General features: G+C 43.3%; 1 protein-coding gene across 4 annotated transcripts in view; it reads right to left on the bottom strand.

Moving 5' to 3' along the window:
* Positions 1-25240, bottom strand: part of EPS8 (epidermal growth factor receptor pathway substrate 8) — a 118146-nt gene that overhangs the window by 60206 nt on the left and 32700 nt on the right. For all 4 annotated transcript variants that reach the window (XM_030213992.1, XM_030213993.1, XM_030213989.1 and 1 more), the window contains 2 exons: positions 11250-11326; positions 7582-7655 (listed from right to left, as the gene is read on the bottom strand). In XM_030213992.1, coding sequence (XP_030069852.1) covers positions 7582-7655; positions 11250-11305 — 130 coding nt within the window. In that variant the 5' untranslated portion in view covers positions 11306-11326. The remainder of the gene's footprint in view (positions 1-7581; positions 7656-11249; positions 11327-25240) is intronic.

The following is a 25240-nucleotide window of genomic DNA, read 5'->3' as shown; positions in this document are numbered from 1 at the left end:
TAATATTGTGAGTGCTTTAAAGCAATATCCACTAAGAGAACCCATGATCTAATTGTAGGGGACGGATTACTCAACTTAACAAAGGAGGAGGGGTAGGACTGAGACTGGAACCCTGTGTATCAGTTTCCTGACCATTGACTTCCAGACAAACTAATTCTGGAGATTAAGGGACCTTTGATCACATTTCTCAGTAGATTTTCACATTAGAAATTGCTCAACTAAAATCCAAAAGGAAAATATTGAAACATATTTAGAGGATAAGAGGAGAAAGAAAAAAAAAATCATAGTGTTAGGATGTTTGAGGGAGCAAAGGGTCCAGGTGCTCAAGACAATTCTCTTATAAAGGACTTGCAAACTAACCAAGGCTTCCCTACGGTGACCTCAAAAAAGGCATGAAAGAGCGTTCGCACTAAAATTTCACAACCTCCAGGAGAAAGATCAGTGTTTACTAAGTGCAAGAGACATGAATTATCATGGCCATCGGGGTTTTGTTTTCCCAGATTATAGTTATACCACAGAGGAAAAGAAAAAGGAACAACAAGATGTGCATTCATAATATGAAGATCTGGTTTTGATCAGATCCTCCAGTAAAATTGAAAAAAAAAAAACAATGGTGCTTCATCTGTGTTCTCATCTCCAGGTAAACTGTCTATGTTAATGGATTTGCTCTGGCAGCATGATGGAATAGTGACTGTAGTTTTTTAATGATTTTTTTTCTAGCTTGGGGGGGGGGGGGGGGGGGGGCGTCTAAGGATTGTCTCTGCAGTTTTCTTTAATCGGCAAGTGGTTTCCCCTGGAAGACCATGTTGGAGTCCTAGCCTTTCTGTTTGAAGAATTCAGTCAGGATTTTTAGCACCAGAGCCTAACCAAACCATCCCATCCCATGACAGGACTAGTATTAGCAGAGATAATACTGGGTGACACGGACAAGTTCTACAATGACAGCAAAGTCGCGATGGGCTACACAAGGTTCTACATCAATGTCAGTAAGATTTGAACAAGTTTAGAAATCAATGCAACCAGAACAATGGTATTATGTGTCCACTAGACAAAACCCTTGGAGGGCACAGGACAAGGGCTGTTCTAGCATCCCTTCAGATGCAGACAACATGATTGACAGGACCAGACTTACTTGTAAAAGGTGACCACACACTCCCACCTTTAGAGAACTCAAGCTCGTAAGACCTGAATCCAATTCAGAAGTCCATCCAAGGATATTTATCCTTGCCACCAGAACAACATCTGAAGACAAACTGAGGGTGCATTGCTTCAATCACTTCTCAAAATGGACAACACTGAGGAAAGTCACGATGCACCTCATCCATATTGTACACCCACCCAGTCCATCAGACACTGAATAGAGAGATCAAACACCTGCCACCTCTGCACACAGCCCTCAAAGTTAGCAAGCTCTCTCAAACCGAGACAACCATCCTACACTGCACACAAGAGGCATCTACTCAAGAGTTCATCAACAAAAGGGCTCACTCATGCTGGACTAGATAAGACTGAACGAAGCCCTCGATTTTGCTTCCAAAGAGACACTGAGAGGGTGGGGAGTGGGAGGTGGAAGGTTACCTGCTCAGAGCAGCAGTTACAACGTTTAACGGGTTTCTGGACACACCATTCAGTCCTTATCTAGCAATTTTTAGTGATATGACAAGACTTTTTCAAGTACGTCAGTAAAACAAGAACAGGGTATGAATTGTAAGAGAAAAGAGAAAGATGGGGAGGACCATCTGGAGAGGGATGAAGACAGAGCCAGGCCTAACATTAGGCTGGACTAGGCAGTTACTTAGAGCACCGGGGGGGGGGGGGGGGGGGGGGGGGAGGGGGGGGCAGCAAAGACAGTTGCAGTCAAAACAAAATAAGGGATCCTGACAGCAACATAAACCTAAATAACCATCAATGAGCACTTTTACCTTCAGGAAGGGTGGGCAGTTCTCAAAGTTTAATATTTAAAAGCAAGATGCCTGGAGGGGGTGGGGGAGGAGATTAGGAGCCTGAAAGTTTGTTGGGGGTGGGGACATAATCTGAAGGTTCACCTTTGCACCAGCTCTGGATGAAGAAAAAGTGGAAATGTTAAATAATTTTGTACAGTATTCACTGAAGGTGTTTTTTTTTAGGGGGGGCGGGGATGTATGACAATGGAACAGATGCCAATTATTTACAGGTGAAGATTTGTGCAGAACTTGGAAAACTGAAAATGAGAAAATATATGAGGCTAGATGGGATACCAGACAGGAAGCTCAGAGAAACTAGGTGTCATGCCCGAATTTCATTAATATACGAAGAGGGATAGTCAAGAGACCTACGTACACCTTCCCGAGCAACCTCTTCACTTAATATACTGAGGAGGAACCGGGGGATGATGTGGTTTTCCTTTGTTGTTAAATTTGCAGAGCCCTGTTGATACAGTTGGAGATTACTAATGATGCACTTTTATACACTGTTTGGTTAATAAAAATATCATTAAAAACACACACACACAGGCTAAAATTATAGGAACACTAATTCAAAGCTTAATCTAACAATCTCTATGAGTAACTAGGAATCGTTAGGGCTCTAAAGGGGCGAGTATTGGTGAATGAACACAGGAGGTCTTTAACTAGGAGAGCTAGTTTTAAAAAGCTATGTTCTTCCTTTTTAATATCAGCACCAGAAGCTTAATCCCACCTTGGTTAAGGTGGAGCCCATCCTATTGGAACAGATGTGCCATCCCCAGAGCATTCTGTAGTCCTTACGTTTTTTTCTCCCTGCATCGCCTGCACATTGGATCACTGCCTACCTCTTGGGTCCAGAGTATAGAATAAGCAGCATTTCTGAGAATGAGACCATGCAGGTTCTGAATTTCAAATTTCTACTTAAAGGTCTGGATGCAGCTTCCAGAACCGCCCTCCCTCACTGGTACCCAGATGCACCCAGACAGCAGGCTCCTCCCCCAGCACCATCTCAAATCCTATCTAGATAAGGTATTGTCTGCCGTCTTTGCACAAACTAATCTTCACACCCACCAGCCGTCCAGCTACCTATTTTCCTAATGACTAAATTGCCAGCTTCAACTGCTGTTCTAATCCTGAGCCTCCGTGGACACGTCCCTGGAGAGACATCTTTATTAGTGATTTATACACACGTATTACCTGCTTCCTTTTAATGGAACACAAAGCGCTTTACATTCAGCAACAATAAAATTCCCGTATCCTTGACAGGATTTCTGTCGGAGGGTGTGTGAAGAGAGGGAACAGTGCAGCGTGTGTGGGGGGGGGGGGGGGGGGGGGAAGCTAGTCTTTTGCTATGTATTTATTTATATCTAGCTCAAACCCTTTTTTAGTTGCAACTCAAGGTACACCAGATATTTTCCTGTTCCCAGAAGGTTCAGAGTCTGACTTTGTACCTGAAGCAATGGAGGGCTAAGTGACTTGCTCAAGATCGCGGGGAGCAGCAGTGGGATTTCAACTGGGCTCCCCTGGTCGTCAGCCTGGTGCTCTAACCAACTAGGCTTCTCCACTGTTCCAACGTTAGTTTTGCCTTGATACCATCAGTGGGATTTCACCACCATCAAAAGTTGATACTTAATGGGTTCACTGGACCATTGGTCTGATCCAAGGTGGCATTTCGTATGTTCTTATTTCAAATCTGGAGAGTGAGTCAGTATAGGTGAACTTCTATTCTTTGTGCCTTGTAATGTCTACATTTAGAGTCCCAAACATTCATATCAGCATCTAAAGGAATTCTAGTGTCCCCTCATCTTTCCAGTCACCCAGACGACACTTTCTTTTGCCTGTTAAAGGCAGTTAAGTTGGGCACCATTTCACAACGCACAAACTCCTCCATCGAGGGCAGCACGCATGCTAAAGCCTCTCCTTCCCCCAGTTGGTGGGTGATTAATGGTGTGGCAAGATAGAAAAGTTGCTTTTCAATGGATCTCTACCGATTGTATCTTAGATCCTATCATGACTTTGTCATAACAACACTCTGTAAGCCACATTGAGCCTGCAAATAGGTGGGGAAATAGGTGGGAAAATGTGGGGTACAAATGCGATAAATAATAATAATAATAATCTCTGTTTCCTCAAAGTGAAACAGAGATCACTGCCTGCAGGTGCTCCAGTCCTGGAAAGTAGCCTGAATGCAGGAACATGATCAACAGCCCAGGTAGCACTGAACGGCAGGGAGTATAACATCACGAGGCTCTGCTGCTTCCAAGTGGGAAGAGCTAGGCTTGGCATAGAAGCAGCTTCTCTTTGGCAAGGAAAAATAAAACAGACTGCTTATGCAGTCTGTGATTCAAGGTACAACATCAAACCCTTCCTTTATTGAATCAGGCAAATCAGCTTAATCCAGTCACATGACTGAGCCAGACCAGAACCACTATGTACGTGGATGTGCCATAGCAGACCAAGCCAGAGACACAAGAACATGAGCACACTAGAGCAGACCAAGCCAGAGACACAAGAACATGAGCACACTAGAGCAGACCAAGCCAGAGGCACAAGAACGTGAACATACACAAGCCAGAGGCACAAGAATGTGAACACACTAGAACAGACCGAGCCAGAGGCACAAGAATGTGAACACACTAGAACAGACCGAGTCAGAGGCACAAGAATGTGAACACACTAGACCAGACCGAGCCAGAGGCATGTGAGCACACTAGAGCAGACCGAGCCAGAGGCACGTGAACACACTAGAGCAGACCGAGCCAGAAGCACAAAAACGTGAGCACACTAGAGCAGACCAAGCCAGAGGCACAAGAACGTGAACATACACAAGCCAGAGGCACAAGAATGTGAACACACTAGAACAGACCGAGCCAGAGGCAAAAGAATGTGAACACACTAGAACAGACCGAGTCAGAGGCACAAGAATGTGAACACACTAGAGCAGACAGAGCCAGAGGCACGTGAACACACTAGAGCAGACCGAGCCAGAGGCACGAGAACGTGAACACACTAGAGCAGACAGAGCCAGAGGCACGTGAACACACTAGAGCAGACCGAGCCAGAGGCACGAGAACGTGAACACACTAGAGCAGACCGAGCCAGATGCACAAAAATGTGAGCACACTAGAGCAGACCGAGCCAGAAGCACAAGAACGTGAACACACTACAGCAGATGAAGCCAGAAGCACAAAAACGTGAACATACACAAGCCAGAGGCACAAGAACGTGAACACACTACAGCAAATGAAGTCAGAAGCACAAAAACATGAACACACTAGAGCAGACCGAGTCAGAAGCACAAGAACGTGAACACACTACAGCAAATGAAGTCAGAAGCACAAAAACCTGAACACACTAGAGCAGACCGAGCCAGAGGCACAAGAACGTGAACACACTAGAACAGACCGAGCCAGAGGCACAAGAACGTGAACACAATATAACACACCAAGATGAAGATAAAAAGGTGGAATGCATGCTATAGCACACTAGGCCAAAGGCGACACACATACCTATCACAGAACATCAGGCCAAAAACGTGAACACACTAGAGCAGACCGAGCCAGAAGCACAAGAACGTGAACACACTAGAGCAGACCGAGCCAGAGGCACAAGAACGTGAACACACTAGAACAGACCGAGCCAGAGGCACAAGAACATGAACACACTAGAACAGACCGAGCCAGAGGCACAAGAACGTGAACACAATATAACACACCAAGATGAAGATAAAAAGGTGGAATGCATGCTATAGCACACTAGGCCAAAGGCGACACACATACCTATCACAGAACATCAGGCCAAAAACATCAAGATAACACATTGCAATATGGCAAACTAGGTCAGGACAGCAGCAAAGGTCAGGTACACCAGGAACGTGAATGGATTAAGCACACCAGGCCTGGTGCACTGAGAAGAGGTACACACCATGTTGCACCAGGCCAGAAGCTCAGAGAAGATAAGCACACAAAACTGAAGGCCAGAGGCTCAGAAAGTGTACACAGCACATCACACTAAGCCAGATTTGTACGTACCAAAGCACACCAAACCAGAGGCACAGGGAAGGTATATGATTTTATGCACTTGGTACTCCAGATGAGACTGTACTAACCTTTATTTCTCTGTTTGCAAGATTATCTGAAGAAATAAATTATATCTGCTCCTAACAGAAATGTGGCAAGAAGTCTAGTTCATACCCAAGCACTGTGCTTAGCCATCAGTAGCTCAAGGACAGATTGCATAACCACATTATATGCAGAGTTTGAAGTCAAAGGAGAAAATATTTGTAGACATTTAATCTACTGTGAAAAGTAACGCAAGAACAAAATATCACCAGGGTATTTGCTCTCTCTCTCTCTTACTCTTAACAAACCACTCAAAAGTCAAGAAGGATCAGCTTTTCTGTTATGAATGTAAATGAAAAAATATTTGTTACCAATTAAATAAGTGCTCAAGACAGAACCACACCACAGGTCAGTAACTCTGAGATACAAGTCCAGGGCGATAATACACTAACCCTCCTGTTAACTAAGCTACGCTAGCAGCTGCTGAGCAGCAATGGCGACACAGCTGTGTCAGCATTAGCGCAACTTAGTAAACAGGGGAGTAAGTGTTAATTAAAAAAAGATATATATATTTATTTTACATGTAGCATATAATAAACCATAAACTAATACAAATGGAATATATTAACAAATCTGAATTACACGTATGCCGTAAAAAACTAAATATAGTAACAATAATAAAAGTATACAACTTCAATTTGCTGCTGATAAAACCCCAATAAAGCTGCGACATAAAAGGAATTGTTGTTGCACTGGAGATAAAACCTTTTAACAATTTCAGAGAGCTCAGGACGCCTCAATGTGCTGGACTTTGTCTCCTGTTAGTCTTTTCTCTCCGATGCTCAAAACTCCATCACAGTTCCGAACCGCGCCACAAAAATACCGCCGGAATGGACAGAAAAACTACTTCCAAATGTTCAACGCTAATGAGATGCAAATGTAGGCGCACTCATAGCATCGAGCATTAGGGAGTTCAGCGTGAGGATTATGGTAAGCTTGTCTCCTGTGCGCATGCGCCTGGGAAAAGACAAAACGTGAAGCCCACAATGGCATCCGTTTTCTGTGGCCTAAATATTAGCTTTTTTTTTTTTTTTTTTTTTAAGTTTGGACGCTTATATTTAAATGCAGGAAACAGACGCCAATGTGTGCTTTCACTTTTGGGTCTGCTGGGTGACCTGTGATGACCAGCGCTTAAGGGCTTGCACTGGCTTCCTTCTGCTTTTCAAAAGTAATCAAAACTGGCAGATTTTGAAGGAGGAAGAAAGGACTTCTCATGATCCTAACGAGCGCTCCGACCTGGCGTTATTTTTTGCAGCGGAAAGGCAGTTTTGTTTCATGCGCTCTTTTCTGAGCATTGGGGAGGAAAACAAAATGACTTAATTTTCACTACATTAGGATGCTACTTGCATTGTTCATCTGCACGCTTGGTCCCACACTCCAGGTCTCTGATCATTCTGCGCAGGTAAATGCAGGCGCTAGTCTGGCGCTAATGGTCTACTTTTGAATATCGGGGCGTAAGACAGAACATTGCACAAACCATTCACACTGGGTAGGGCAGTAGCAGAAGACAGACTTACCATAAAGAGTCTTTGCACTGGTTTTGTCACTTAATCCTTTCTCCAATGGAGCAGGCGGCAAAGATCCATAACCACTGGGGAGGAAAAGGATTTCTTTTATTTTCGTGCATTTGCACCTCACAAAACACACCAGGCTGCTGTAAAGGTAATGCTTTGCATAGTCTTCTGCAGTGCTGTTCATTATTTGTGACTTAGTGAATAACAGGGAGGACAGTTTTGGTAATTCATGTCTTAATGGGTTGAATTTATTTTGACCTATTGGTTAATTTATTACAAAACTGCCCAAAGCAAGGCTGTAAGAAAAGCCCCTAGAACATGATAAAAATTATTTTTATAAAGAGTCCATCCTTAGATCACAGTACAGGCCAGAGTCTGCCCAGAACCTGGAGGGAAACCCCCCTCCACCCCATTTCCTGCAGAAAACTCTAACTTAGGTGCAATATGGTAACATAAAATCAATTTCATGGAGAAAGTGCCCTTCTCTTGTACTTTCCATCACAGCTTGAGAGTCGTCCTGTGCAGGAGAAAATATTTTTCTCACTCAACAAATAGTTAAGCTCTAGAACTCATTAACAGAGGATGTGGTAATAGTGGTTAGCATATCTGGGTTTAAAAAAAAAAAAAAGGTTTGTACAAGTTCTTGGAGAAAAAGTCCATAGCCTGCTCTTGAGATGGACATGGGGGAAGCCACTGTTTGTTCCAGGAATCAGTAGCATGAATCTTGTTACTCTTTGGAATTCTGGGATGTTGCTACTATTTGTGTTTCTGCCGGGTAGTCGTGACGTGGATTGGCCACTTTTGGAAGTAAGGTACTGGTCTAGATGGACCTTCGGTCTGTCCCAGTAGGGCAATTCTTATGTCCTTGGGATTCTACATGGAATGTTGCTACTCATTGGGGTTCTACATGGAATCTTGTTACGCTTTAGGATTCCAGAACCTTGCTGCTCTTTGGGGTTCTACATGGGATGTTGCTACTCTTTGGGTTTCTGCCAGGTACTTGTGACCTGGATTGGTCACTGTTTGAAGCAGGGTACTGGTCTAGATGGACCTTCGGTCTGTCCCAGTAGGGCAATTCTTATGTTAAAACATTGGAAACATTATCCTTTTATTCAGAAGAAAAAGGAATGATCAGCTTTGGTAGGAATTTGGGAAACCTACTCAGGACAACTTATTATGATGAAACTGAATCTAAGGTTCATATGTTACCAAGGCTTGACGTTTCCTGATCCTTCTAGCTGGACTAACTGCTTTCGGACAAAGACCTCTTCAGGTCAGATGTTTGAGGGATGAGAAGTCCATCAGCTCAAGTGGCAATTTCATGGGAATGGCAGGAGCGACATTCAGCTCACATGAATTACAGCCTTCTGAATTGGTGGTTTACAATGAAACAGCCCTTCCAACGCATCTTGAAACAGTGGGATACTGGGAAGCTGGAGTTCTATCACTGCACGTTAGGCTGAAAGTACATTAGGTAGAAGTCCGAGGAGGGCTGTAAAATGTTTTATGCCTACTTGGTTGGGCCACAGCGGTATATCAAGTTTTATGAAATAAATAAGCTGATGAAGATTGCGCATTTGGAGATTGTTTCAAAGCGTATGCACATCTCATGGAAGGTTGTCTTAAACAGGAAACAGCAGGTTAAAAAAAAGATAACCAGACGCTGCTGCTTCACAGCATTTGCTCTGCAGTTCTTAGCAAAAAAGTACCGCATTAGATGCGATTGCAGACAGAGCGGCAGCACTCATGTTATGTACCACAGTATGTAACAGTGTGGACCCACTTCGGAAAAAGTATGTAGAGAACAAACAAACAGCTGCAATAGTGCATTCCCCCAATACATCCCCCACCTTCCCAACCCCACCACACAAAGCTCACTCCCCTCCCCCAAGCCTGTCTTTCCCTGGGTTGCACTGATGGTCCACTGGCAGAAGACTGGACCAGTCCCCCTCTGCTCTTTTTTTGGGGGGAATGTGTCATAATCCAAAATGGAGCTGATGCTCCCTAGGAGAAATCTAGGGTCATCCTTCGTTGCCAGAGAATGTGGTAAAGGCGGTTAGCTTAACGGAGTTAAAAAAAAAAGGTTTGGACAGCTTCCTAAAGGAAAAGTCCATAGACCGTTATTAAACTTGGGGACTTGGGGAAAATCCACTATTTCTGGGATAAGCAGTATAAAATGTTTTGTACATTTTTGGGATCTTGCCGGGTATTTGTGACCTGGATTGGCCACTGTTGGAAACAGGATGCTGGGCTCGATGGACCTTTGGTCTTTCCCAGTATGGCAATACTTATGTACTTATTCATATAAGGGAAAAAAAATATGAAAAGATAACCCCCTAGCAGTACTATTTGAGACTTCCACTAGAGATCATCAGCACCACTGTGGATTCCGGCACAGTCCATGGTGGGAGCGGACAGAGACCCAATGCAATCCCCAGCTAGATCTGAAGATTGAGGATAAGGGCTCTGGCTCAGGCTAGGGGGTGGGGATCAGGAGGCAGAGGATGTGTTGGGGGGGGGGGGGTGCCACAGCTGTTCTCCCTTGGGCAGTCACACTACCGGACTGCTGATAATATATACAGCCATGCTATCAGCAGTCGTGATAACTAGTGTGTGGCAGAAGCCCTTGTGTTAGCTGACACCACCAGCTACTTCCTTGCTCCACCCCCGACACGCCTGCGCACTGCCTGCGTATTCTCATGCTAATCAGGTGTCACAGGGGTTTTATTAGTGTGGTGTTAGCTATTTGTGCAAGATGATGCTCGGAATTAGAAATCAGGATGCTGCCAACTTGTACATATTTGATTTGATTCTGGTAATACTTCCTGTCTCTTCCTTCAAGCTCTGAAAGAAAATCAATCAAAATGCCTCGGGGTCCAGAGCTATGGTCAGGGTAAGATGTCGATATACCTGATTTCTATAGATATTACTTGCTTTTTCCATTTGATAAACTCTCCCGATGGCATAACTCTTCCTCCAGACAGCACTGCCTTGACTTTGAGGAGACTGAATTGGGTGAAACAGGGGATTAGTACCCATATATGAGGGAAGGGTGGAGAGGGGTTTTTGAGGAAGGACGCTACGGTGGCTCTGTGGTACTGTCAAAAAATAATAAACGTCTAATGCCTCAAGCTCACTGATCTCTGATATACCTTTATGGGCAGCCAATTACATAACTTTGGCCCTTGAGAATTCTTGAAATGTTTTGTTTTGTTATATTGATTTGCAGAATCCGGTATACAGCTCTTCAAGTTAATTTCACAGTAGGTTACGATAACCACTAATAAAGAGCAGATATCAGCAGAAATCATAAATTTATAATTCCACAAAGATTATGATGGGCTACAAAAGGAGTGGGCAACCTTCCACGTAAGAAGAAAATGTGGAAAGATGCCCCCTAGTGGGCACAACGATTCCAACCAAGGACAACATAAAACTGACAGACTGATGGGGCAGGAGGGGGGAGGGAGATAAGGGACTTGTAATTAGTAAATGAATGTTATCCTTTTCTCGGTTGTGAGGTATATCTATGGAGAGTCTGGTTAAACAGTAATGTGTACGGATAAGCTGCAACTTGTTCTTTATCAAAATTCTATAAAAATTAAGTTGAATAAACTATTTGCTTTACAAATCTATAAAGCAGTATGTTTAAAAAGAAACAAGCCTCTTACTTTATTGGAGAAGAGTAATTTCCATAGCTTCCAGGATGTGAAATCTGCCCATTCATTCTTGTTTCAAGTATGATATCCTAAAACAAAAGAACACAAAAAACATCAGATTAAATATCTACCAGGATAGTTGTGCTTTTCATTTAAAAATACATATACATTTATTGAATTTTAAGATATATTCAACATACAACACACATTTTTCCAAACAGCAATAATTAAGAATATTTAGTCCATCACAAATAGATTCAAGATGAAAGGAAATAAGAAAATTAATGAAGGGAATAAACCCTTAAGGGTGATGACGGCAGATCAAGACCTGTACGGTCCCATCCAGTCTGCCCAAGATAAACTCATTTTACATGGTATGTGATACTTTATACCTGAGTTTGATTTGTCCTTGCCATTCTCAGGGCACAGACCGCAGAAGTCTACCTCACACTCTTCTTGTACTAAAAGATCTGAAGCTAACGTTGAAGCCCCTTAAAATTTACACTCAAGCCCATCCTTATCCAGTTACGATCAGGGCGTAGACCGTAGAAGTCTGTCCAGCACTGTTCCTGTACTAAAAGTTCTGAAGATAATGTCGAATGCCCATAAAATTTATACTCAAGCCCATCCCTATCTATTCAGTCACGATCAGGGTGTAGGCTATAGAAGTCTGCCCAGCACCGGTTTTGCTTCCCAATTACCGGCGTCGCCACCCAATCTCCGCTAAGATTCCGTGATGAGAAACATAGTTTAATCTAGCTTGTTGAGACAGATATAATATCCTTAACCATTAAAATTGGAGGAACTTTCTCCACTCACAAAAAAAATCAGAGAGTTTAGGCTCAAAAAATAGGAAGTTAGCAGAAGTCACCTCAAGGGTTATATGGTCAGTGTTCTCAACGGAGAAGGGTAAATAGTGGGGTTCCCCAGGGGTCTGTGCTGGGACCGCTGCTTTTTAACATATTTTACCAAAATTATTCAGATATGGGAATAACTAGTTGTTAAATCACAACAGGAATGTGAAAAATTACATGAGGACCTTACAATACTGCGAGACTGGGCATCCAAATGGCAGATGACATTTAATGTGAACAAGTGCAAAGTGACGCAAGTGGGAAAGAGGAACCTGAATTATAGCTACGTCATGCAAGGTTCCACATTAGGAGTCACCAACCAGGAAAGGGATCTAGGTGTCATTGTTGATGATACGTTGAAACCCTCTGCTCAGTGTGCAGTGGCAGCTAAGAAAGCAAATAGAATGTTAGGTATCAGGGCCGTGCCAACACAGTAAGTGCTGCAGGGGGTGCCTGCCTTCAAGGGCGCCGTGCCGTACTTGTATTTAAAAAAAAAAAAACCTTACTCCTCCGCTCCATCCCCAATTCCCCGGTGCTTTAAATTTACCTCGCTCCGCCTCTGACATCTGCCCAGCGTCAGTGAAAGTGCTGCCTGTCTGACGTCTCTCCACCAGCCTTCCCTTCGCTCGATCATTCCCTCTGTGTCCCGCCCTCAAGGAAATGACATCAGAAGAAGGCGGGACACAAAGGGAACGAACGAGCGAAGGGAAGGCAGGTGGAGAGACGTCAGACAGGCAGCGCTTTCACTGACGCTGGGCAGACGTCGGAGGCGGAGAGAGGTAAATTTAAAGTGCTGGGGAATCGGGGCACGCGCCAACTGATAGAGTCTGCAGGGGGGCGCCGGAGACCCTAGGCACTGCCCTGTTAGGTATTATTAGGAAAGGAATGGAAAACAAAAACTAAAACATTCTAATGCCTTTGTATCGCTCCATGGTGCAACCTCACCTCGAATACTGTGTGGAATTCTGGTCACTGTATCTCAAAAAAGATATAGTGGAATCAGTAAAGGTACAGAGAAGGGAGAGGGAAATGGGACTTTACATACTGCCTTTCTGAGGTTTTTGCAACTACATTCAAAGTGGTTTACATATATTCAGGTACTTATTTTGTACCAGGGCAATGGAGGGTTAAGTGACTTGCCCAGAGTCACAAGGAGCTGAAGTGGGAATCGAACTCAGTTCCCCAGGATCAAAGTCCACTGTACTAACCACTAGGCTACTCCTCCACTCTAGAAGGGCAATGAAAACGATAAAGGAGATGGGACAACTTCCCTATGAGGAAAGGCTAAAGCGTCTAGGGCTCTTCAACTTGGAGAAAAGACGGCTGAGGGGAGAAATGATAGAGGTCTATAAAATAATGAGTGGAGTGGAACAGGTGGATGTGAATCGTTTGTTTACTCTTTCCAAAAATACTAGGACTAGGGGGCACGCAATGAAGCTACAAAGTAGTAAATTTAAAAAAAAAAAAAGAATCAGAGAAAATTATTTCTTCACTCGACGTGTAATTAAACTCTGGAATTTGTTGCCAGAGAATGTAGTAAAAGCGGTTAGCTTAGTGGGGTTTCAAAAAAGATTTGGATGGCTTCCTAAAGGAAAGGTCCATAGACCATTATTAAAAGGGAGAAAATCCACTGTATTGGGATCTTGCCAGGTACTTATGACCTGGATTGGCCACTGTTGGAAACAGGATGTTGGGCTTGATGGACCTTCGGTCTGTCCCAGTATGGCAATACTTATGTACTTAACCTGTTCAGATTTCCTCTGTAGGTGTAATTCATTGTACTTCCTCACCTATTACAGTGATTTAGCTTTTCCTTTCAGGCTATAGAAATTGTTTTTGTTTTGTTTTTTTATCTGATCTGCAGTGTAGTGTATTTGGTTGTAGGCAATCTTACTAAGTAGAGACCCAGAAATAAAACTGATCTGAATTGTTAACAATTATGTGACTTAATGATTTCTTTGATTATCCTTCCAATACTAATGATGCTAAGACTTTCAGTGGGGTCAGATCTCCAGAGAGTATACATAGAGTATAACTCATTTCCCCTTTTGGACTGAGGGGAAAAGGAAAGGCCTAGAATAAGCTGTTGAACAAATGTATTTAAAGAAAACAGAAAGTAAACTTTCATCCTTCTATTAGAAGTAAATAAAAGAAAAAAAACAAAACAATAAACCTGGTGTTTATTAGAGTGTGTTTTCTTAATCTAAAGCGGGAAAAAGCATCTGAGAACCCCCCCCCCCCAAAAAAAAAAAAAAAAAACCCAGATAGCTGAAGCGTCACTGCAATCAGAAATGATTTGCTCTCAAAATTAGCTCAATCTAATTAGAATTAATTGAATGAGATAGTCATTAGATCAAGCAGACTAAACAACCAAAGATCTGTATAGTGTGTTAGCTGTGAAACCAATCTCTTATATGGAGAAAAGATGGGAGAAGCAGAGAGGATGTCAGAAAGAAAGGAAGGCGTGGTAGAGCTTAACCAGTGACGCAGATGGGCCACATCATTTTTATTCTGCCATTATGCTCTGCATTTTCCATGCTCGTCAGTCAACCAGTGACCAATGAAACTTATTCAAATAGAATAGATCAATAATCACATTTTAACCATAGGGGTGGCCCCTCTTGGGAGGGAAGTGAAGACATCACTGGATGAGAAGAGAATGAAAGGCACATGTAAGGGGAAGAGAGAGGAGAGTGCACTTGGCAGGGAGGAGAAAAACCTTAAGAACATAAGAGTTGCCATAATGGGACAGACCGAAGGTCCATCAAGCCCAGCATCCTGTTTCCAACAGTGGCCAATCCAGGTCACAAGTACCTGGCAAGATCCCAAAACAGTACAATATATTTTATGCTGCTTACCCTAGAAATAAATTAGTGGATTTTCCCCAAGTCCATCTTAATAATGGCTTATGGACTTTTCTTTTAGGAAGTTAGCCAAACTTTTTTAAAACCCTGCTAAGCTAACTGCTTTTACCACATTCTACGGCAAAGAATTCCAGAGTTTAATTACACATTGAGTGAAGAAATATTTTCTCCAATTTTGTTTTAAATTTACTGCTTTGAAATTTCATTGCACAACCCTTAGTATTTTTGGAAAGGGTAAACAAGCGATCCACATCTGTTTTACTCCACTCAGTATTTTACAGACATCTATCATATGTCCCCTCAGCCGTCTTTTCTCCAAGGTGCTATTCTACAAAAACAATCTAACGTCTATAGGGGATTAATTCACACCAAAGTCAGAGGCAGAAAAGGACAGACCACTGGGGTCAAGGCCTGAACAACGTTTTGCGCCACACATCAGCAACTAGGAAGGATGGAGAGGTTGAGGAAGGGGGGGGGGGGGAATATGGCAGAATTTGGTTGTACGACTCCCACTTCCCTAAAAAGATATTCTGTTGCCTCTGACCAATTTAAACACTGGATACTGGGCTTGATGGACCTTCAGTCTGTCCCACTATGGCACTTATGTTCTTATGCACTGAGTTTCTTTATCTAGTCTTCGGTAAATGCATGTTCACAGGTAACAACCCCATCAAGCCCCTAGAGCATTTCACAGCCCCAGTCCCAGCATCAATCCTGAAAAGCCTTCCGATATTTCCAACACCAGTCCAAGTTTGTTTTGTTTTTGTTACATTTGTACCCTGCGCTTTCCCACTCATGGCAGGCTCAATGCAGATTACATATACAGGTACTTTTTTGTACCTGGGGCAATGGAGGGTTAAGTGACTTGCCCAGAGTCCCACTAGCGACATTCCATGTAGAAGTCGGCCCTTGCAGATCACCAATGTGGCCACGCAGGCTTCTACATGGAATGTTGCTAATGGAATAGCAACATTCCATGTAGAATCTCCAATAGTAGCAACATTCCATGTAGAATCTCCAATAGTAGCAACATTCCATGTAGAATCTCCAATAGTATCTATTTTATTTTTGATACATTTGTACCCTGTGCTTTCCCACTCATGGCAGGCTCAATGCGGCTTACATGGGGCAATGGAGGGTTAAGTGACTTGCCCAGAGTCACAAGGAGCTGCCTGTGCCTGAAGTGGGAATCAAACTCAGTTCCCCAGGACCAAAGTCCACCACCCTAACCACTAGGCCACTCCTCCTCTGTTCCCATGTTCTGAAGTTTCCTGGTAAAGGACAGTGAGTATCCATGCATTACTCATACATTTCTCTGACTAGCTCGCAACCACTCCTCACAGGTTACTTTATGCTTCCTGGCTTACGGCCAGATGCACTAAACTTAACGAGCCATTAACGTGGGTTTTAAATTGGTTCTAGCCAGTTTAACATGCAAGTAGTAAACAAGGACATGCACAAAAGGGCATTTTCCTATCACGGTAGCAGCTAACAAAAACGGAATGCAGATGAGCAAATTAGTATTATGAGTACAAATCGTATTGTAATGAGATGCACTGCCGATTTCTGATTGCCTAACCGTGGAAAATCTAACGGGAGGTCTGTACCTTGTTGGGGCTGCGCGGGATTTATTCGCCTCTAAAACTTAACAAAACAAGAAAAAAAAATCGGGGGGAAAAAAACGTCCAAGTGCTCATCAGGGCCGTCCTTCTAAAGTGCCTAACATGGACGTCCTTCACAAAACAAAAAAAAACAAAAAAAAGACGGCCCTGACGAGCACTTGGATGTTTTTCCCCCAGATTTTTTTGTGATGGGTGTCCTTCTAGTACCAAGGACGTCCAAATCAAAAAACTATTTGGACGTCTCTTTCAATTATGCCCCTCCTCTAGGTCTCTCTCAGCCAATCACAGCGCGTTTAGCTGACACCAGTGACAGCTAAACGCACTATGATTGGCTGAGAGAGACCTGGAGGAGGGGCAACGGACATGCTGCTAACACCCCGGGGCAGACAGAAAGGAGCAAGGCGGCCGGAGCAGAAGCCGCCGATAGCTGCCAGCAGCATCGGGAGCCTCCTCGTAGCCCTTTCATCTCCCTCCCGATTATGGGGACGACTTTTTTTTTTCTTTCAGGGAAGGACTTCCATAAAGGTCATCCTTGGCACACGCAGAGCAGCCAGCATAACGCTTGGCTGCTCTGCGCATGCTCAGCTGGCCAACTGGCTTGGAAGGAAATCCCATGCAAATGAGCTAGCAGCGACCAGCTCATTTGCATGCGATTTCCTTGATGCATTCCTGATGCTTACCGATTCACTAAGGAATCAGTAAGGGAAGGGCTTTAGCGATGGTTTTAGTGCCTCTACCCCTTAGTCCCTATCTATCCTTCAGGAATTTCCGGGTCTGGCCAGAGTCTTCTAGCACCTGCTCAGCCCTCATCTCTCCCCAAATTTTAGGAATCCAATACCGAGCCCATTCAACTGACTTCCACATGCAGATAAGCAGCAGAGATTGAGAACGGCTGCCATTCTGAAAAATCAGCCCTAGGGTACAATAAACCAGAAATTATGGTGGATTACGTATCAATGGGGAAAACCTGGATACAGATCGGTTTGGAAACATTTCATCATGTGGACAGGACCTCATTCATTTCCCAAAGGCTGGTTGGCTAAAAACCGCACAGCAGTTGACACCAAATACCTACTGTTAGTGTGAGATAAAGGTTAAAAGCAACAGTAACACAATGAAACCTCTTTCTGCTCCAGTGACTCAGGGCAGCTATTTGTGCTGTCATTCAATAGGGCTCACATTTAAATAATCACAACCAAGAGCAGACCTTATATACATCTCTTCAGAAGAATGGAGGAAATTCACACCTGCTGGAGTCATTGTAAGCAGCTGCGGCTCAGAAACAGAGACATACTGTTAATTCAACCAGACTGAAATCGTTCACGCTCATATTCTGTTCATTTGTGAATATCATTTTTAAGCATCAAGCAACACGTGGCAAAGAATCAAAACTGTCCTAAGCATATTAAATACAAAAGAAGTCCTCAAAATTAAGAACGGATCCAGCCAATACACCAACACAAATTACCATCTTAAAAGGGGAGAAACACTGCATAATACAAATCTCACCCGGGGAGATTTACAAAATACAAATTAATTAATTAATTACTAGTGCGTATAACTGCTTTTTCCTTTTGAGTGTGGATACCTGACTTCTTTCTCATGGGCTATTGTACTTCATTTCCTGCTTTGATATTTGATTTGCATTGCGATAATGGCGGTATATCAAAAATAAATAACCTAATCTACTTGCTGACTGAAATCAGAGACAATTCTAACATTTGACCCCACCCCAAACATTCTTACCACTAATTGAGAAAGATCAGAAAAGATATATTTGACAGTACAATACTTATTTACATGGGTATATCAAGAATGAAAATAGCTCCCAGCTACAAGACCCCAAGCCAAAACTGTCACCATTTGAGTCTCCTTAGTAACAAGAAAAATCCGGAATCTAGAATTCTAAACAGGGCATCACACTGCTTCTCAATCATCGGAAGAAACCTATCTTGATCTGACTCAAAGCCAAAATAGCCACCATTTTCGCTAAAAAAAACATCAGAATTTTCAAGCAAAGCTGAAATGTCAAAAGTGCTCATGGCCGAGAACCCTCAACTTCACCCACTGAATTAAGGGCCCCTTTTACCAAGCTGGGGGGGGGGCCTGTGCTGGCGTCGGTACGTGTTTTTCACGCTCACAGAGACCCTCTTTTACTGCAGCAGGTAAAAGGGAAGTCAGATAAAAAGTCCCTTTTATCGGTCATATCCTCAATCTTTCACTTTCCACTGCGACTGTTCCTGAAGCCTTCAAACATGCCGTAGTCACACCACTCCTTAAAAAAACCTTCATTGGACCCTACCTGTCCTTCCAACTATCGCCCCATCTCCCTCCTCCTTTTCCTATCCAATATACTTGAACGTTCTTGTTCACCGCCGTTGCCTTGACTTTCTTTCATCTCAAGCTATTCTTGATCCACTTCAATCTGGCATTCACCCCTTCATTCTGAAACAGCCCTTGCTAAAGTTGCCAATGACCTGTTCCTGGCCAGATCCAAAAGGACTCTATTCTATCCTCATCCTTCTCAATCTACTGCTGCTTTTGACACTGATCACAGCCTACTCCTTGATATGCTGTCCTCACTTGGATTTCAGGGCTCTGTTCTTTCCTGGTTTTCTTCTTATCTCTCCCAGCGTATCTTTTGTGTATACTCTAGTGGATCCTCTTCTACTTCTATCCCACTGTCAGCTGGTGTACCTCAGGGATCTATCCTGGGACCTCTTCTTTTCTCCATCTATACTTCTTCCCTTGGTCCTCTGATCTCATCCCATGGTTTTCAGTATCATCTTTACGCTGATGACTCCCAGATCTACCTCCACACCAGAAATCTCAGCCGAAATCCAGGCCAAAGTATCAGCCTGCATGTCTGACATTGCTGCCTGGATGTCTCAGCGCCATCTGAAACTAAACATGACCAAGACTGAGCTTCTTATCTTTCCCCCTAAACCAACCTCTCCTCTTCCCCCATTCTCTATTTCTGTGGATAACACACTCATCCTTCCTGTCTCATCAGCTCATAACCTTGGGGTCATCTTTGACTCCTCCCTCTCCTTCGCTACACATATTCAACAGGCTGCTAAAACCTGTCATTTCTTTCTCTATATCACCACCAAAATTCACCCTTTCCTTTCTGAGCACACTACAAGAACCCTCATCCACGCTCTTATCACCTCTCGCTTAGACTTTTGCAACTTGCTTCTCACAGGTCTCCCACTTAGCCATCTCTCTCCTCTTCAATCTGTTCAAAATTCTGCTGCATGACTAATATTCCACCAGTGTCGTTATGCTCATATTAGCCCTCTCCTCAAGTCACTTCACTGGCTTCCTATCCGTTTCCACATACAGTTCAAACTCCTCTTATTGACCTATAAGTGCATTCACTCTGCAGCTCCTCAGTACCTCTCCACTCTCATCTCTCCCTACATCCCTCCCTGGGAACTCCGTTCACTGGGTAAATCTCTCTTATCTGCACCCTTCTCCTCCACTGCTAACTCCAGACTCCGTTCCTTTTATTTTGCTGCACCATATACCTGGAATAGACTTTCCTGAGCCGGTACGTCAAGCTCCATCTCTGGCCATCTTCAAATCTAAGCTAAAAACCCACCTTTTTGATGCTGCTTTTAACTCCTAACCCTTATTCACTTGCTCAGAACCCTTATTTTAACATCCTCACTTTAATATTCCTTTATCTCTTGTTTGTCCTGTTTGTCTGTCCTAATTAGATTGTAAGCTCTGTCGAGCAGGGACTGTCTGTTCATGTTCAAGTGTACAGCGCTGCGTACGTCTAGTAGCGCTATAGAAATGATAAGAAGTAGTAGTAGTAAGTCTCGCTTTCCTGCAGGAAATGGCCATGCAGCAAGTAAAGCACTTGCCATGCGGCCATTTCGGGGGGGAGCCCTTAGCACCACCCATTGAGATGGCGGTAAGGGCTCCCACGCTAACCTTGCGGTAACCAGATAGCAAACGGAACTGCCCGGTACTTCCTGTTTAGCGAGTGGTAAGCCTAAATTTCTTCAATGAAGGCAAATTGGATACCTGTTGAAAAGCTTCTGGAGAGATCTTCAAAATATCAGTCAAATACCTTCTAAATATTTCTCTAGGTGAAATCATTGGTAACTTAGGAAAATGAATGCGATGGAAATCAAAGTGTCTAGAAATATTTTCAAGGACTTCGACCTTGCTTCACAAAATCAAATAATCTTTAATCACTGACACTTTCACAGTGGACTCTGACCAACTAACTTCCAAATTTCCCACACAATCATTAATCTTTAAGATCTCTCTTTCTTATCCTCTCTAATCACAATCCCTTGGACCTTCAGGCTACAAAGTTAATTTGGGGAATCAAAGTTTTCCCTAGAACAGAAATCTCCTCTCAATTGCTCCTAGAACAAAAAGCTTTGGCTGCGGTAAGGAAAACGGGAAGACTAAAGGAAGAATCTCCGATAGACTTGTACATCCCATTGAGTCGCTTCCCTTGTCATAAGATGAACAGGAATCAGTAGCAACAGCTACAGATTCCAAGAGTTATGGGGTTCCAGTCGCATCACTCTCTGTGACTCTGTGCCGTTCCTCATGGGAAACCCAAAGCCTTAGGTTCTGCTCTGCTCTCTCCCCCCCCCTTGCGCTGTTTGAGTATCAGTGTCATTAACTGGTGTCTGTATAGCCAGGGCACATGGAGGAGAAAGTAGCTGTGGCTGGTGAGAGAGAGTTTGCTGCCCTAAAGTAAAGAAAATGTCATATCCAGAAGCTACCACTGGTCCTCTACCGTTGGTGGTAATTCTAGCAGACTTGCACAAAACATCTGCTTTGGGTCACAGAGCAGTGACAAAATGATCCAGAAGGGCAACAAAAATGATAAAGGGGATGGGACGACTTCCCTATGAGGAAAGGCTAAAGCAGTTAGGGCTCTTCAGCTTTGAGAAAAGACGGCTGAGGGGAGATATGATAGAGGTCGATAAAAGAACGAGTGGAGTGGAATGGGTAGATGTGAATTGCTTCTTTACTCTTCCCAAAAATACTAGGACTAGAGGGCATGCGATGAAGCTATAAAGCAGTAAATTTAAAACAAATTGGAGAAAATATTTCTTCACTCAACGTGTAATTAAACTCTGGAATTCGTTGCCAGAGAATGTGGTAAAAGCAGTTAGCTTAGTGGGGTTTAAAAAAGGTTTGGATAGCTTCCTAAAAGAAAAGTCCATAAGCCATTATTAAAATGGACTTAGGGAAAAACTTATTTCTAGGATAAGCAGCATAAAATGTATAGTACCGTTTTGGGATCTTTCCAGGTACTTGTAACCTGGATTGGCCACTGCTGGAAACAGGATGCCCTGGGCTTGAAGGACCTTCGGTCTGCCCCAGTATGCAGTTACAACAGATATTAAGCATCCTAAAATCAATCGTATGGAGCTAGGTAGAATTTTAGTAGCCTGAAAAGTACACAGTACTTAACACATAATTATGTCTGTGTAGAAAAGAGGCAGCCTGGAAGAGTATTTGCTAGACATGGCTGGAAACTACACAGCTACACATTTTCTAACTGTGTAGACACACAGTAATATGCAGTGGGAGCGTCATAAGACGCTGATGAACAGAAAGGGGGACAGTTACTACTACCACATGACAACGTGGGAGACACACACACTGTCATTAACGCTAGTTATCAGTAAACGACCCCCAAAATAATAGATACCTTCAGGTCAATTTTCATCCACAGAGCTTAATATACCTTTAAACAGATGATAAATCAATGTAAACTTATTAAAAATGATCAAAAAAATAAAAAAATCTCTCATAATAGCTGTGGCACAGAAAAAAGTACTTGAATAATTCCCACTAAAGATTCTGCGGAGCGTATCTGTTCTAATTTTGAAAATACAAGGAAAAAGCCTCAGAATTCCCCAACCTCCAGCCTATATATATAAGGCTTCACATTGAGAGCCATAGTGGTCTTCTAACATCGGAGGGAGTTCTCATCACAGACAGAAAAACCCTTGTGTTTCAAAAGGTAAAGGAGACTAACAAGCAGGAAACAGATCTGTGTCTAAATCTGTGGTAAATACACGCCTTGATACACCGATGTTTTTTGTGAAACTGAGGCCTGAGTCGGTGTGTTTGGAACCCAGGACACTTCTTTATCTATACCTGCATGCTTAAAAGTTAAGTTCAACTTGTTATTATTAGTTCTTTTGATATGGATCCCCTCCTTTAATGATTTTCTGGATTCTTTTAGTATCCTTTACCAAGGTCCTAAGCAGCAGCAGAGTTAGCATCTGAAACTTGACTTTGTCTGGTTCTCAGCCTACTGTTTAAATCCCCAGCTGCACCTCTGTTCTTATGATACTGTATAAAATTCACTCCTTCAGTTGCAAGTTTTTGCTCTCACTTTTCAGCCACAATCTTTCATTTTCCGCTTATTTACATTAATTTCTAACGAAGAGCTGAATCACTGTCTTCTTTTAGTTCAGCTTACTGTTCTACTTTACAGACATTTTCGTACCCTGCTTGCTCCACATTACGATACTACCCAAGTTTACAGAATTTGATGAGGGTAGATTCGTTGTGAGATGAATACCAGCTTGATCATAACAGACCTGGATATATATGACACTAGCCAGTTAGCGAATGTATGCTTTGGCACCAAAACTGTGCACAGATGGGAGAAGTTGCCACGGGATTCCTGCGGGGATGGGAGAAGTTGCCACGGGATTCCAGCGGGGATGGGAGAAGTCCAAAATGGGTAACCTTCCAAACCTGTATCAAATTGCCACTCCTTGAATATTTTCACAGATCTTGTCTCTCCCTATGTCCCCCCTCGGGCACTCCTCTCTGTAGATAAATCTCTCTTGTCTGTTCCCTTCTCCTCTACTGCTAATTCCAGACTCCGTTCCTTTTATCTCGCTGCACCTCATGCCTGGAATAAACTTCCCGAGCCTGTACGTCTAGCCCTGTCTTTGGCCGTTTTCAAGTCCAGGCTAAAAGCCCACCTCTTTAACGCTGCTTTTGACTCCTAACCACTACTCTCTTGCCCTATACCTCACCTCTTTAATTCCCTTACCTCTTAGTTGTTCTATTTACCTGTCTTGTCTTATTTAGATTGTGAACTCCTTGAGCAGGGACTGTCTTTTCGTGTATGGTGTACAGCGCTGCGTATGCCTTGTAGCGCTATAGAAGTGATAAGTAGTAGTAGTAGTTGCCACGGGATTCCTGCGGGGATGGGAGAAGTTGCCACAGGATTTCCACAAGAGTGTAATCAAAATCTCTGGTGACTCCAGAATAACGCATGGAACGTATGTAGAGCAGTCAGAATGAGGCTTGGAACACTCACTGGTTGAATAGTGAATACCATCCAAAAAAAGAACAGGAGACTGTTGGGATTGGGAGGAAACAGAGGGCTGTGAGCAAGTAATAGTGTTGACTCCTTCAGGTACGGGTAGGGGATGGAGGAGATTGTGGAGATGGAATGGATCTTAGCGGGAACGGGTGGGGATAGGTGGGGGGATGGGTGAAATTTCTGTCCCTGTGCGACTCTCTAAACTATAGTTCTTCACTGATATGAAAGGAATTGGGATTGATGACCTCCTGTAAGAATTAGGGTCTGCTCATAAAACTACGTTAATGTGGTTGAACTGTATATAGGCGAATGAAGCCCCAGGTACAGAATGTCTCGTTCAGATGTGGGCAATCTGTGGCCTACCATTGAATTTTAGCAGCGTGCAAGACCATGGGATATATAACGTCTGCAGCGGGACATGTTTATCCACTCCTACCCTAGCTGAGATCATATTTAACCATCTCTCTGACCTCACGTGCAACTTTCCTCAAATCAGTCACCTTACTCATCTATATGTTACAACTTTGCCTTACCCCTCACTACCAATTATAATGTTCTAGTACAGGGGTAGGCAATGCCGGTCCTCAAGAGCCGCAGGCAGGTCAGGTTTTCAGGATATCCACAATGAATATGCATGAACTTGATTTGCATACACTGCCTCCATGGTATGCAAATCTATCTCCTGCATATTCATTGTGGATATCCTGAAAACCTGACCTGCCTGCGGCTCTCGAGGACCAGAGTTGCCTACCCCAGTTCTAGTACATATTGTGTTGTCATTGCAAGTAGTATACCATGCCATACTTTGTATTGTTCGAATATTTTTACTGCTCTAATTGCCTCCTGCTCATGTTTGATCTATTCTTACTGTATACCGCCTTGAGTGAATTCCTTCAAAAAGGTGGTAAATAAATCCTAATAAATAAATAAACGTCATTAACCAGTTTTGACGATTTTAAATACTGTATTCACAAAGAACAGTCTAGCAGTTTGTTTCTATCGTTTTTAGTGCATTTTCACTTATCACAGGTGGTCTACAGATCTTTGTGCATTTCCGATTTTGGCATTACATAAAGTTTCGGCCAGCCAGGGATAATTCCGACATTCATGCGGCCCTCTGTGTATAAAAGATGCCCCAGCCCTGGGCTACTTGTACTAGTGTCCCTTCACAGCAGGGCAAACACAGAAAATGATGTCGAGCAGCAGACTCCTGAGGTCTGCACAATTCCCCCCCACCCCCCATGAGCCTCTGTCTTTCCCCACACTGCAGAGTCACTGCAGGCAGAAGTGATGCAAGATTCCCACCCACACACACTGCCCAAGCATAGGC

The sequence above is a fragment of the Microcaecilia unicolor genome, chromosome 9, assembly GCF_901765095.1.
Source record: "Microcaecilia unicolor chromosome 9, aMicUni1.1, whole genome shotgun sequence".
Classification (NCBI taxonomy): domain Eukaryota; kingdom Metazoa; phylum Chordata; class Amphibia; order Gymnophiona; family Siphonopidae; genus Microcaecilia; species Microcaecilia unicolor.
Note: the sequence above shows the minus strand (reverse complement) of the source record. Positions and strands in the feature narration are given on the sequence as shown.